Raw genomic sequence first — 15,320 nt, 5'->3', positions numbered from 1 at the left:
CACAGAGTGGTTTACATTCCCCTGTTGCCGCTACGCAAAGTCATTTAGTAACCTCTTACCCCTCTTTCAACCAGAAAGTAGACTCACCCGTACCTGCGTGACAGTTCAATGTCTTGAATTTTGATTTAAAGCTTTCGTGACTGCAGTGATTCATATTCTTGATTCTTTCGGTAAAGTCACGTTGAAGGGAAACAATAAAATAATAAAATATATAAAACAATAAAATTATCACGACGTTTCGACTGCAACACAAGCAGTCATCATCAGGTGTGAAAACCAATGATGATGACTGCTTGCAGTCGAAACGTCGTGAGAATTTTATTGTTTTATATATATTATTTATTATTTCCCTTCAACGTGACTTTACCGAAAGAACCAAGAATATAGTTCAATGTCTCTTGCACGAATTACTCATGGAGGTGGCGTTTGAGAGCGAGGAATGGAGAAAACCTAAGGGACAAAAGAGCTATTCTTCTGGATGTTGACCACAGTTTGACTGCACCGTGACATCAACGCGAGGAGAACGATCTGCTATCTGCACCGTTTGCAGTCGGGATGGTAAATTGGGCCAGGGGTGCAGTCCTTTAGAACAAAATGACACAGTGACAACGTTGACCGGAGCGTGAGAAGCAAGTTCCTTGGGTTAGGGGCTTGCATTTAATGCTTACTTACATTTTAAGTAAAATTTGATCAGTTTAAAAAATATATATTGTTAGTTCGTGCGCATTTTTCGTTCTTTAGTGTTTCCCCCCAATCCCCCTAAAAGTTTTTCGGTCGGAGTCTCGCCGATTTGAACCCTTTGGGGTCGTCGTGTTTGCCGTCAGCCGGGCAGCAGACGACCGCCCTGCTGTAGCAGCAGCAGCAGCAGGGAGTGCCCCCCCCCCCTCGTTGCGTGCCGCGGGGTAGGGGGGCTCGCGTCCGCGTGGCGGTGACGTCGAGCGGCGGCGGGTACAGCGAGGCACGGGGGATGAGGATCGCTTGACGCGTTGCGCAGATCGACCACGACGTTGGGCAGCAACTACGGGAACTGGCAGTGCGCTGCCCCGGGGTGGGGAACGACCCGCGCGGGGACCGCAAGTTCAACATAATCAAGCAGGCCATGGACTACGACCCCCACGGTGAGCAAAACGACAAAGACCCCCCGTGAAGCCCTGAGAGACTGTAGGGGCAAGTGCTGTTAGCGAGCATCTATGGAGGCCGGAACGGCACACGAGGGGGTGGGTGGCCAGCACCGCGCCCGACCGCACACAAACGCGTGAAGACGCACGCTCGTGCAAAACACAAACTGGCGCACGAACACAGTCGGACGCACGTACAAATCCACGCAACACGAACGCACACGTGCACGGGCATTTACTCCCACACAACACACGCTCACGAGCACGGTTGGCTACGTACGGTGCGAAAGAAGTTCAACATACATACGCTCATAAAACCGACTTACGAACAGCGTGCGCGCGTGCACACGTGTGCTTGCACGCGCTGGCTGCAGCTCAGGCCCCGCGCTTCGGTTGGTCGTGCGGTGGTGGCGGCAGGGCGACGACGTGCGGCTGTGGGGTGCCCGAGTTGGCCCACGTGCCGGGGGCCGCCGTGCACACGCCCTGGCTGCTTGGGGAGAGCTCGACGCCAGGAGCGGAGACGGGGAGGTACCCAGCGCCGCTCGTCGTGGCACCCGAGTGGAGCACGCACTGCGCACACGAACGGGTGAGCGGGAGGCGGTAACGTGGCACGAGCACGGTGGTGTGGTATTGCAATTGATCAATATTAGCGGTTTCCTTAATCAACGGAGCTGGGTGTGGAGGCGGTGCCACCTGTGAACCCCCAGTGCCTCTGAGGCAAGGATGAGTGGGTCAAGGATAAGTGGGTCAGGCAGATTTATTTCCAAACCTGATGTGTTATGAGGTGGCAGTACAGCACGTAGGTTTGTGAACCTGTCCGTGTGAATATTGGTGTTTTATGCCCCTGTACGCGTGGTGGGTTTTCTCCAGATGCCCTGGTTTCCTCCCACACTCAAAACGCTCATGCAAATGGGGGTTGCTTAAGTATTCCAATGCAGGATTGAAAAAAAGAGTCACGAGACCCCATGAGGTTTTCCTGGGTAAACAGGAGTGGTAATGATTATATTATTGGGATGATCGTGTGGACATCCAGTGAGTTCAAATGAGTTATCTCGGGAGCGGGTGCTGCCCACGTTACAACGTGTGTCAGGAAGACCCGCGTGAGAGAGGGCATGGCAGAAGAGCCGCGTGAGAGAGGTTATTTTCGTTTGCTGTGTTGCGACCATCGGCGCGCCGAGCGAAGAGCCGTTGTCACGGCCGACCATTCGCTTCTCCTCGTTGCCGCCAGGCACCCTCCCACACTGCTGCTGCCCTCCCCCCGGGACCTCTAAATTCAAGATTAGTGGAGCGGTGCCAGTCTCGGTGTAAACCCAAGAGGTTAAGATTAGTGTTCAGGATAGGGCTTGTTCGAAATCTGATGGGAAAGCAAGCTTTGAAAACAAACATGGAAAAGTCCCCCACATGCGGCAAGGTGGCCCGGTGACTCACGGTGCTGATCTTGCACCGCTGAGATCCTGCGTTCGTATCTGGAAAACCACCTGTGGTAACTTGAGAACCTGGTTAACCCCCCCCCACCCCATCGTAGTCAATATCCATTCCAGCCCTGACAATTCAAAACATCTGTTTGACTTTTATTCAAAAAACATTTCTCCCCTGTAGTTGCACTGGTTGACAAGTGCTGCCCCCTACTGTGTGGATAAGAGTTCACGTAAAGAGATTTCACAATTAGTTTGGTGATATCTCCTTCCACGGGCTGTTCTCTAGCATGGCGTGATGCATTCATTCTCGGTGCAAATGAATTGAGACTAAAGATATATTTTTTAAAGGAGACCTGGGATACAAAGGAATAAGGGCAACTGCACAATGGTGAAAGTTAAACACAGACGTCACACATTCATTAACAACACGACGCCTCGGGTAAGAAATTAACGGAAACTTTCACTGCAAGGATTTTTCATGCAACTGACCGCTGGTCTCTCTAGACACCAGCTAATGGCGTTGTTGTTCTCGTCCTGGTGACTCTATGTGGTGCTGTTGTCTGGTGCAAGGGCGGTGGTGGCGGTGGCCTGGCGGCAGCAAGGGGCAGCACCAGGGCGGCGCCTCTCGTGAGACGAAGACTCCGCCGCGGGGAGCGCGGAGTCGACTTCTACTTCTCTAATTTAAAAAAAACAGTTGTCCTAGGAGCAGCTGCGGTTCACTCGCCACTATTGCCCCTTGATAGCGAGAGCACCCAAAAATAGAATCAGTGTTGCAGGCCTGTCAGGTTTCCTATGGTGAATGTGTGGGATTTACCAATTGCTATGATTGGGGATACCAAGTGAAAATCTCACCTTTAAACTGTTACGGTAGCCCGGGGAATGGGAGGTGTGAGTGTGAGTTTTGCGCCGTTTTCGTGTGAATAGAATGGCCTTAACGCGTAACGTGCTTGTCATTTCGCAAGAAGTCACAAAACATCTCGTGCAAGACCTGATGATGCAGATCCCTAGCGTCGTCATTCCGCCAAGCTTATGGGCTACGACCCTTAAACCGCCATCCGCACTGTAACCATGGCGGTAGCAGATGCAAAAAAAAAACTGTCTGACAGCATGCGACTGTGGTCACCCAGAACAGACCACGGAACATATTGACGACTTACTGCCCGACTCACCATTACGAGGGAGGCGTCCTCACAGCGATGCGCCACTAAGATACGCCTGACGCAATTGTCTGACTCAACCACCTCAACCTAACCTTGTAGTTGTCGCTCTACATTGACATCAGCCTTACAGAGCAGAATTCGTGCCAGTAGTGTGCGTTTGTGCGCGATTTGTGTTCGCGTCTGCCGAAGCGGGTTGGCGGCGAGAAAAATGCACGAGACTCCGTGCGTGCGCATGTGAGCGTGTGAAGGGGTTTAAATGCGCGTCACATGCACTGTGCATGACACTTTTAAAATTTTCATACATCTTGACTTTCAAACTTTCGTGACTGCAGGAATTCATGTTCTTGGTTCTTGGTTCTTCCGGTAAAGTCACGTAGATAGAAAATAAAAATAATAAAATAAAATTAACATAATAAATTGAAAATAATAGAAGCAAAAAAAATTCACGACGTTTCGATCGCAACACAGGCGGCCTTCATCAGGAGATCTTCACCCGCCGGTCTTCATCTGCCTGATGAAGGCCGCTTGTGTTGCGATCGAAACGTCGTGGGTTCTTTTGCTTTTATTATTTTCTATTTATTATTATTTTTAAAAATTATATTGTATTATTTTTTATTTTCTATCTACGTGACTTTACCGAAAGCGCCAAGTATATATCTTTCCTCTTATTTACTTGCGTTCCAGTTAAGGTGGCGAGAAGGCTGAAATCGTAGAATAGAACTGACCGATTTGCAGTCATTGTTTCGACTAAAACAAACGCGAGCCACGAAAACTCCTTTTACTGCCTTGGATGTTACGTATTTTTTTTATTGCCTTGACATGTTCACGTAATAGACCACAGGTCTTAAAAGGTTTTTTTACGTAAGATTTTATACAAGCCGAGTTCTGAAAGGTCGACGCTTGAATATTTTGCGCCGGGCTGTGGCGTGTCGGCTGTGTTGCGAGTGCCTCCTTCAGCCACGGTGGGAATGGACCGCATGGCATAACGAGGGGGCGTCACGCTGGGAGCTTCCAGATTTGGGATTGATCTGAAAATGTCTGCGGGGACGTGACCTTTAATGCGTCAGGACCGATCAACGTGGAACTCGGCACGGCGAGAGAACGCCGACTACAAAGTGGCTTCACACAGTGGCTCACCAGCTCTGTAGACGAGGGGATTTCTACGATAGACTGCTGTAGTGATTTCTTACGTGTTAAATTTTGATTTAAAGCTTTCGTGACTGCAGTAATTCATATTCTTAGTTCTTTCGGTAAAGTTACGTTGAAGGGAAACAACAAAATAATATATATAAAACAATAAAAATTCTCACGACGTTTCGACCATAACACAAACGGTCGTCTTATTGTTTTATATATTTTATTAGTTTGTTGTTTCCCTTCAACGTGACTTTACCGAAAGAACTAAGTATATTCTTACGTGTTGTTTGCATAACTGTTGTGGCGATCGATTAAATAAAAATGGACCTGGCTGATGATCGATTGTGGCGGGAGTCACTTGTTGATGAGATGCGGTATGAAGTGAGTGCTTGGCTAGGCCTCGGCAAGGTGAAAGGTAAAAACAACGAGCCTACCTTTACCCTACCTTTTACCTTACCACACTACAATCACTCTACCCTTACCTCTTACCCTTTAGCAAGGTAAGGTAAAAGCTCAAAAGCAACGATCCTACCTTTACGCTTACCCCATACAAATTACCCGATTACAGGGTAATTACTGGGGTACTACTACACATGAAAAAGGTTTAGAACAGGTAAATGCTAGGTAGAGCGCTTCATTCATGTAGAACACTCTCGATTATTCTAATTTTAAATGGAGGCCACGGACTGCGCCATGGAGCTTTTAGCGAGCGGTGAACAAGGTGTTTACCGGGTAATACTTCTCGCTACCTTTACCCTACCCTTTACCTTACCCATTGGCATGTCGACACCGTTACCCTTTTACCCGGCAAAAAGGGTAAATTGCCTTACCCTTGCCGAGGCCCATGCTTGGCTCAGAAAAGGTGTCACTCTCCATTGATGAAGGGAACATATGGGCAGGGGAGAGACCACGTGTCACCACGTCTCGTTGCCAGTTGTGTAACTGACAAAAAAATGGTAATTGCTGAGTGTGAGCAGAGGTAAAAATGTGCACTTACATTGCGAATGATTGTTATTTGTCAATCCACTGCTGGATGAAGGACTCCCCACGCCTGTTGGGTCATGGGGACTGGTTAGTATGTGGCCAGCGACCTGGCCACAAATGATACCTCAACGAAGTGGCTTATCATGTGGAAATGCATAGAAGCCAAATACTCTAAACACATGTTTCTAAATGCAGAGAGAAAAACGGGGGGGCCTGATAGAAAATACACACGGCCACAAGGAGAGAATACAAGCACGAGGGCCGGGACCGAACCCACGACCTCATGCATACCAGGCGAGGTAGTTAACATCTCCCCACCATGGTACTCCCCAAAGCCACTGTGGCTTAATGCAATTGAACATTTCTCACGTGTGTGTGTGTTAGCCTCCCTTCTCGCTACCTTTACCCTACCCTTTACCTTACCCCTTGGCTGTGCCTGCGAAGGTAGGCACAGCTTTCTGTCACCCACTCCGTCACCACCATCCCGTTCAGGTGGCACCACGAGGCACACGCCAGATCCCGCCTGAGAGTCCCGGTTAATCAGCTTAGAGTTTTACCCTAATTCCTCACGCCACCATCTGCGTGTTTTTTCCCCTTGCGCGACGGACGTGGCAGGCGAGTGTCGTCATTGCGCTGGTGGCGACCCGTGGACAATCTGCGAGCGAATTTACGATAGGGTGTAAAATAAAATTAAAACTGTTGTTGTTTTGGGTGGCTGCGGCGTCACCGATCACATGGAGTCCGTGCCCAAGGGCGGCTGCCATGGAAGATGGGAAAGGTTGGCTGCGTTCTGTCCTCGCCATGGAGGTAAGGAGCGATGGGGCTTATTTTGTCTGTTGTGTTCTCTTTAATCTGAGCTCTGCCTACCCAACCAGCTGCCATGCAAACAAGCCAATTGTTTCAAATGTAATTTGAAATAAATGGTGACTTAAACAACTGTTTGTTTTATATGTACCCAGAGAGCACTGGGTTGGCTGTACATATATAATAATGTATTATTACATTTGTAGATCGCTTTTTTAATGTTATATAACGTGACTATAGAATGGTTTTAATGAACTTGATATTTATTGATGTGAAGCTTTCGTGACTGCAGGAATTACTTTTTAGTTCTTCCTCTGTGTGTCTATGTTGTGTGTCTCTCTCTCTGTGTCTCTGTGTTGTTTCTCTCTGCTTGTGTGTCTCTCTGTGTGTCTCCGTGTCTGTGTTTTGTCTCTCTCTCAAATTTAGCAATCTTTGGATGAACGTAATCAACCGGGTAAGGTGTTGACTGTTGTGTTAGCCGACTCTCTGTGTTGTATTGCATTGTATTTCTAAGTTCACCTGAAGTTAACCTGAAGACGGAAGCTTGTGTTGCCTCCGAAACGTCGTGATTTAATTGTTTTATTTTCTTTTATTTTACCTACGTGACTTTACCGAATAAAACCAAAGAGTTTGAATCCTTGTAGTCACGAAAGCTTCAAATCTAGATTTCGCTAGGTTTGTTTTCTACCTGACGACGATTGCTTGTGTTGCAATCGAAACGTCGTATTATATTACTTAATTGATTTTCTTTCTACGCAACTTGGTTATCATTAAATACAAGTTGTTCAGTGATCGACTTGAAAAGCTGATAAACTGACTGTTGTTAACCTAAATAAAATCACCGTGTTATTTGCATGCTTTTATTTTTTTTAAACATTGCATACTCATTCAAGAATGTTTTCCCGACACATCCAGAACAACGCCGAACGTTCATGAAATGGTTTGGTCATCTCATTTCCTCGACAAAGCACGGTTTGTGCATTGTAAATGTTTGCATTCGCATACCTGTAATATGAGTGTGTCCTGTCTTTACAGCTTGAAGGGAAATTGCCATGGGCTGCACACCATCTCACGCGGACGTGCTGCCCTTACCTGGCCGCTTGGGCCTCACCTGCTCAGATGAGGCCCGCGATGGAACCGCCAGCGAGCGAGGCTCGCGGTCCGACGGGGTGACGACGTCGAGCGGCCGCCGCGGCGACGATGGGGAACACACGGCGGACGATTCGGACGCGGACGACGGCCACGTCGGCTGCTACGTCCCGAGAGAAAAGGACATCATGCACGTCTGCGTGGAGGAGAGGCTGAGGGAGAGGATCGTCAATAGCGCCTCGCTCGTGATGTCCGAGGTAATCGCGGGACAGCCGGCATTCGCCGAAGATTTGATCGCGAAAATAAAGGCGTCGAGCAAAGTGGACGACTTCGAGTGTCACTGCCCAGCCGTGCCTGAAAATGGCGGTGAGACACGGGAAGACGGTAATCCGGAGCGGGAGCGGCATCCGAGCGAGGCGGATGGGCAGGAAGAGCGGAGCAAGATCGACTTTCCTGATGGAATGGTGGAGGCTCACAAGGCCGTCTACGAGTATCTGAACCACACGCTGCACGACTACGACGACATGATGAAGTCTGCCGACCAAATAGTGGAGACTCAGCAGAGCTTGCAGCAAATGATCAGCTTCCTGTTTTTCAAGTGCGAAGAGATCAACAGCACGATGCAGAGCGCCACGCTCACCGGTGAAGCGCTGCTGAAGAGTTTGAAATTCGGTCTTTCGACGCAGTGCAGCGACAAGATGGAAGGGCTTGACCTACCGCAGCAGGTGCTGCGCTACTCGGTAAACAAGCTACAGGGCATCACCGACAGCACCAACAGCACCACATCGGGGACCCTCAACTTGATCGTCGGCTACATGAAGTCGGCGCACGAGAAACTCCAGGAGAAGCTGATCGCCAAGATGCGGTTGGACGCGAGCGTGGCGGCTGTGATGGCGCAGCTCGCCCTGCATGCGATGGGAGCCGCCCCGTCACCCAGCGCGGAGGAGAGAGCCGCAGCCCTCTCGGAGGACAGCGGCATCGCCGCCGACAGCGAGTCGCTGAGCGAGTTGAGCACCGACTCGCCTGGCAGCAAGCACGCGTGCGCTCGCAGGAATGGCCGGCGCTCCGAGTCGCGGCCGCCCAGCAAGGGACACGCATTTGCGTACGACGCGGTGTGCCAGCTGGAGGGCACGGAGCCACCGGGCAACAGGTCCATGTCCCACCACTGCGCGCTTGAGAAGCAGTTCAAGGACGTCTTTTACCCCCCGCAGATTTCCATGTTTGCCGAGTCGAGGGACACCGAGAGTGCGGTGGTGGGACACACCGCGATTGCACCGCTCGACCGTGGCACGGCGGAGCAGGGCAGGACCTCGTTCTTGCGTTCTCTGGACGCACTCGCAGATGAAATCGTGGACGAGGCGCACGTCGAGGTCGGCGTTCTGGATGCGATGTGGGACAGAAAACCTGAAAACGAGCGGCAAATTGATTTTGCGAAGCAGCACGTAATGCAAATCGTGGGCAACTCGAGCGAGATGGATGAGCTGGTACTGAAGCTGAAGGAGGCCATCAGCAGTCGCATTCTGTTTATGTCGCCAGGTCCCCCAGACCCGGAATGGTCAGAGGAGGAGGGGAAACTGCAGTCGGGAAAACGGCCCAAAACGGCACAAGCCAGTCCATCAAAGGGCACGAACAGGAGGCGCTCGCGGTCAGCCGACTCGCTCGCCAACCAGGAGGAGGACGTGACGCTCCGAGAGCTTCACCGCGTGCAGAAGAGCATCGCCAAGTGCCTGGAGACCACGTTCCAGACGGCGAAGCAGAGTGTCCTCATGGACAAGCAGAGAAGGCCGAAGATATCCAGTGCCGCGCAAGGCTCCCAGCCGAGGAGCAGCAGGATCAAGACGTCCCTCGATAAGGGCTTCAGCGTGCTGCCAAATCACGGCGTGCTTAAAGGGAACAAGAACGAGCCGCCAAAGAGCAACAAGATTTCCTCTCTAAAAAAATCTGGTCCTTTAAAAGCCATAATTCCTCACGCCGAGCCATCTCTGCCAGAGGAAAACAATGAGCCCCATATACCACTGAGCAGGGTTGTGCCAGTTATCACACCTAAAACCAATTCAAGCAGGAACCCTTCCATGCCTAGCTACAGCAGCACAAGTTGCATACCATTCAAGCCTAAGCTTTTTAACGCTGTGGGAGTTCTTCCTCCCCTGCCCACACGATACCGGTTGCTCAAACCTGTAGTTTGCCCCGACAGCCTCATGAATATTGACGATGGGCTCATTCCGCCTTCCCAACATTCCAACGAAAAGAAGCGGGGAGATAGCAGCTACATGGACATAAGTGCCGATTCAAAACCTCCAAAAGGCAACCCACCGCTCAGAGACAGGCAGGACAGCGTGTCTCAAGCCAGGCCTCCCAGCCCCCCATCTCATCACAAAAATCAAGGTCCTGCTAAATGGAGAAAGAGTCATATAGTTAACCCAGATGGACAGTCAAGTCCACCTACAGCCAGGCAGGCCAGCCCACCGCCCCACTGTAGACAACCCAGTCCACCTACACAACATAAAGATTCAAGTACAAAGTCTCAGACAGGACGGGAAAGCCTGGCACAACATGCCGCACAGGCCAACCTACCTAGAACGAGACAGCCAAGTCCACCTCGAACCAGACACCCCAGCCCACCTAGAACCACACAGGCTAGTCCACCTAGTTCCAGACAGCCAAGTCCGCCTAGAAGCAGACACCCCAGCCCACCTAGAACCACACAGGCTAGCCCACCTCGTATTAGACAAGCAAGCCCACCTAGAACCAGATACCCCAGCCCACCTAGAACCACACAGACTAACCCACCTAGTACAAGAGAGCACAGCCCACCATGTACCAAGCGGGCCACCCCACCTGGGACTGGACAGCCAAGCCCACCACCTCAATGCAGGGGTGCTAGCCCACCGTCACAGTGGAGGCGTGTAACATTCCCTTGCCCTGACAAACAGTCAAGTCCACCTCTGACTGAACAGGCCAGTCCACCGATAATCAGACAACCGAGTCCACCATCTCAACGAAGGAATGCAAGCCCACCCCGACAGTGGAGACAAGTCCACCTGCCCTCCACGGAGGAACAGGCGAGTCCACCTCTTCTGAGTAACAGGCACTTCAAACCACTGTCGCACGATGGCCAGCTCAGTCCACCACCCAGGGGCGCATGCCCCAGCACTCCACCTTGGGCGACGGAGCCAAGCCAGCACCTGCAGCGCAGGCAGGCCTTTCGGAGGTTGCCCAGTCCGCCTCTACAGCCCGGCCATTCCACTCCGTGTCCTCTCCCCAGCCCACCCGGAGAACAGCGCAAGCTGCCCAGCCCCCCACTCGGGCAACGGAAGCTGCCCAGCCCCCCACTCGGCCAACGGAAGCTGCCCAGCCCACCACCCCATGGCAGGCAGCTGAGCCCGTGCCGGCTCAGGCAGCTTTCACCGGCGATCCAAGAAAAAATGGGGACATTTTTGATTAACGAGCCTGCGGTGGCAGTCCCGAGAAGTTTAGCGGATGAAGCAACTTCTGAGTGCAGGCAGTCCCCCAAAACAAACGCTGGTTCTATCTTTTGCAGTGCGCCCAGCTCCATGTTCAAAGCGAAAAATATGACGGATGACCAGAGCCTGTATAACAATGCCAGCTCACAATATCAAACGGATCAGCATCAACAACAGCTGGCGCATGCACTATGCAAAAGTGCCAGGAGTGCAGCGGCCAGGGCGTCCAAGGAGGAGTGTGAAGACGACTCGTCTGGTCTCTCGGGAAAATACGAGTACGTGTCTGGCTACGCTTGACCCATTAGCGGCCATGCGGATTTTAACAGAAATCGTTGCAATTTGGTTTCATGCCAAATTGGCAGACTGGGAATGTACCTCCTGCTCATCCTACACAGCACACATGCTGTGAACATGGGCATTAGGAGAGATTACATAATTTAATATGGAAATGCAGAAGTTGGGGGTGCATGTAATAGCATATTCTGCAGCAACTTCATGTTCAAGCTTAAGACTCTATACGTCACTACGTAGTTCCATTTTTACGTTTGAATATGCAATACACATATAAACAGTTTTTTTTTATGATTGCTGGACACAGGTCAAACGGGGATATTTAGCGTAAACCAGCCAGCAGCTAAGACACCGTTGCTCGTGTAATGACCGTAGAGTCAACCTACGGTGTGAGTGGACTAGTGGCCACGGGAGGTAATGACAGGGGAGTCAGGCTGCAGTCTGCATGGACTAGTGGCCACGGGAGGTAATGACAGGGGAGTCAGCCTGCAGTGTGATTGGACTGGTGGCCACTGCAGGTAATGGCAGGGGAGTGAGGGGACTGGTGGCTACGGGAATGATTGAGAATAGGAGCATGGCCAGGTGACGGAAGAGGACAATGGAGTCTGCTCGGAGAGTGAGCAGTCTAGAACCAGTGAGAAGGTTTGGGAATGGGGGCGGGGGCGTGGCCTTGGATCATATTTAAGGGAGATGCGCGGGAGACTCGGGGCTTTGCAGTGGGGGGTCTCCGCCTGCTCGAATGCGAGCACGTGGCTCCTTAAATAAATAAACCATATCAAGACAAGTGCGTCCAATTCGTCTTTGCACAGGTATAGCAGATAATAACCCAAGACGCGTCTTTATTCGAGTCAAGGTTAAAGGAAATTGGGGGTGCAGAGACGATTTGGAGGGAGTTCTAATGTTGAGCAATGTGAGGAAAGAGGGACGAAGAGAAGCATTTTTCTGAAACGTTTTGTATTGTTCACAACACATCAACAGGCACACGTTTTTTTTGTTTAGATCCCAATTTTAAGAAATCAACCCAATTCCTAAAAATCTGATGCCGCTCTTCGACTGTCACATGGTGTTTCCGTAAAAATAGGTCTCCTTTAAAATAACATCTATTTATTTAAATCAATTGCTTATGTTTATGCTGGCTTCTTCTTTCTTTGCACTGTGTACATACCATAGTTGTTAGTGCTTTAATGGATAACCACCTCGCTTAACAGGTGTTATAGGCTGTGGAGCTACTTTGTGTACAGCAAATCCACTGTTGTACTATCATTTTACATACCTACGTCTATGCTCCCACCCGCAATCACCACCATGGTGAAGTATGAGAATATAACCCCCACGACCCGCACGGCACAGAAATGCCCTCATACAGCAGTGGATTGACCAAAGGCTGTACGTGTACTCTCCTAAGCTTTACTATGCAGGTTTTCACCATCAAGCTGCACAGCTCTGTGATGAGTACTGTATTCTGGTCGTACCGTGTGTTGTACTGCCTGTTGCTTGGCATGATGTCCGATGTTTCACTCCATGTGCCGAAAAAGGTCGCAGCACGCGGACTGAAACGTCAGACGTCAGACAACGTTGCAGGACAAACCCCCAAAAACACACGAAGGCGATATTCTTACGCGTTCGTTGTAAATGCTATCTTGGTGACCTACTGACCCCGCTTTTGTCATAACAGCTCCGCAGACGACGGTGGCCGTGCGGATGCCGGGTTGGAGTGCAGCTGCGTGGCCCAGGGTAACGGTGACCCGAGGAAGCTGGACGTGGGCCCCGACTTCCTCGTGCAGGGACGAGGCATCTGCTCCCTGGGTCCCACGGAGGAGAACTAAGCAAAGCGAGGGCCTTCGCGCATATCTCCCGGTCATGAACGTCACGGGGGCAGCGCCGCCCTCGACCACTTAACAACTAGATGTTATTTTCTGAAGTCGCGGGAAGGTACACCGGGTAGAATGGCACAACCGATAGGTGTGTAGTAAATATGAAGAGTACTGCACTACGATCCTAGTTTGGGTTAGGGAAGTTCTTAACATTTTTGGTATGGCAGTCCACGCAGAAGGATTCTTGAGTCTTTCATCTTCATGCGTGGAACTTTTGAGTGGTATTCCCTCGAAAATGCGAGATTTTATGAGTAATCAGTTTTTATTCCAAATGTCAAGCACTTATTCGTGGAATTGGTGAAACAATTAAATGCAGGATCCTCTTGAAAAACAGTACCGTCTTGCGACTCAGTGACGCTTTTCTGCTCAACAGCATTGATATACTATTATCACCATCATTATCACTATCCAGCTTATCATAAAATTTCCAAGCCAGTCCCAGACTTGAGGATATAATTCATAAACATTTCCGGAATAAGTATTTTTAAGTTGTTCTTCACAGATGCCTCCGTACCAAAAAAAATGCTACTCGTGCCCACGACCCACTATCAAAAGTGGCTAAGCTCTTCTGATTACAACATCTTATCCCGACCAGCGATGGGGGAGAGAGCGATGGTCACAAGATCAACCGTTCCTGTCGTCTCCCCCTTAGATCTCCCGCACCTTAATACACGTTTCACGATCACCGGCGAAACGTCGTACTCAATTGTAAATCTTGACTTAAAGCTTTCATGACTGCAGGAATTAATACTCTTTGGGTCTTTCGGTAAAGTCACGGAGATAGAAAAATAATAAAAAATGATAGAAAAATTATAAAATAATAAAGCAATAATCGAAACTAAAAAAATATTACATTAATTTTATTATTATTTTTCTATCTACGTGACTTGACCGAAATACCTTAAGTGTATCAATTGTAAATGTTGTGGCTTTGTTCTCCAACACACAACCGGTGTGCTGAAATAATAAGTGGCACGTTCTGGTCATGTGACAAACTCACTAAATGGCTGTGTCTGGTGCAGGTGGGTGTACAACACATTCACGTGATCTAACCCAAACGACTTTAATCATGAATATTGGTCACGAAAGCCTCCGTATTGATTTTATGGTGTATCTTATTTGTATTTGCTGTGTTTTTTAAAAATATCAGCATGCATCTATTCATGCTTTGAATACTTTTTTAATTGGGTCTTTATCAGAGTTCACACGCATTATGTAACTCTTCATAAGTTAGCACGTGAATAGACACGAGTGATACCGAATGATCGACTGTCAGGTCCACACCTGCTCATGTAACGCGTATGAATGTCTCTTTCTCATTATTTAACCTGCATGTAGTGCTTTTAATTAGCACAGATGTCAGCCATGAGCTTTGTGAAGTGGCAGTATAAACATTGGCAGAATATTAAAACGATTTGAAGAGTTTTAGTTTTTTACCTGTTCGGCAAATCCTGAACCATCTGATTTCAAAAAAAAAAGTATTCGAAATGTCGTTGCAATATTTAGGGTATTGCCAAAAAGGCTTGCCATTGTCTTTCGATAATAGGATTATGAATTTGGAAATGCTACAAATTTTGTGTGAATGACAAACGTGGCCTCTGTTCTCGTCACATTGCAGGGTGGGAGCTACATTTGTAATGCTTTATGTTTGAATGTACGTTATTGTAATCCAAAGTATTTAACACGAACTGTTGTTTGTGGTGTGACTTATTGGAGAAATGTCGTTTTTGGTGAAGCATTGCATGCAAGGGAAGAGAAGAGTTGGTAAGGTGGGGAGTACAGCATATGAGCAGTGGCATTGCGTGTCTATTCTCCCACCAGGTCCACTCAACCTGAAACGGTGAACTCAAAAGTGAATTTCTTATCGATTATTTACGATGTGTACAAATTGTATGAAAATAATTGCAGGCTAATGGCATAAAACAAGCCAATGAAAATATTCAGAATCAGAATAAGTGTTTATCCTGGAGGAATCCGATGA

General features: G+C 49.3%; 1 protein-coding gene and 1 long non-coding RNA gene across 2 annotated transcripts; one reads left to right on the top strand and one right to left on the bottom strand.

Moving 5' to 3' along the window:
* Positions 1 to 329: 329 nt before the first annotated feature.
* On the bottom strand, positions 330 to 7,821 carry LOC142922149 (uncharacterized). Its single transcript, XR_012939891.1, has 3 exons — positions 7,733 to 7,821; positions 5,831 to 5,884; positions 330 to 1,688 (listed from the first exon to the last, which is right to left on the bottom strand). It is a non-coding gene; the product is annotated as an uncharacterized LOC142922149 (long non-coding RNA).
* PCARE (photoreceptor cilium actin regulator) lies at positions 6,337 to 15,027 on the top strand. The gene is made up of 3 exons (XM_032948163.2): positions 6,337 to 6,624; positions 7,657 to 11,449; positions 13,141 to 15,027. Exons 2-3 carry the CDS (start codon positions 7,674 to 7,676, stop codon positions 13,289 to 13,291), a joined length of 3,927 nt encoding a protein of 1,308 aa, XP_032804054.1. The 5' UTR covers positions 6,337 to 6,624; positions 7,657 to 7,673; the 3' UTR covers positions 13,292 to 15,027.
* The last annotated feature ends 293 nt before the right edge of the window (positions 15,028 to 15,320 follow it).

This window comes from Petromyzon marinus, chromosome 6, assembly GCF_048934315.1.
Source record: "Petromyzon marinus isolate PM22_M1 ecotype Great Lakes invasive population chromosome 6, UKy_Petmar_22M1.pri1.0, whole genome shotgun sequence".
Lineage (NCBI taxonomy): Eukaryota > Metazoa > Chordata > Hyperoartia > Petromyzontiformes > Petromyzontidae > Petromyzon > Petromyzon marinus.
The sequence above is the reverse complement of the archived record's forward strand: the minus strand, read 5'-3'. Positions and strand labels throughout refer to the sequence as shown.

Bases quoted from the DNA above. Each gene is read 5' to 3' on its own strand.
- PCARE (XM_032948163.2), top strand. From the start codon at position 7,674: ATGGGCTGCACACCATCTCACGCGGACGTGCTGCCCTTACCTGGCCGC. The intron at 11,450-13,140 runs GTACGTGTCTGG...TTGTCATAACAG, and splicing joins GGTCTCTCGGGAAAATACGA to CTCCGCAGACGACGGTGGCC.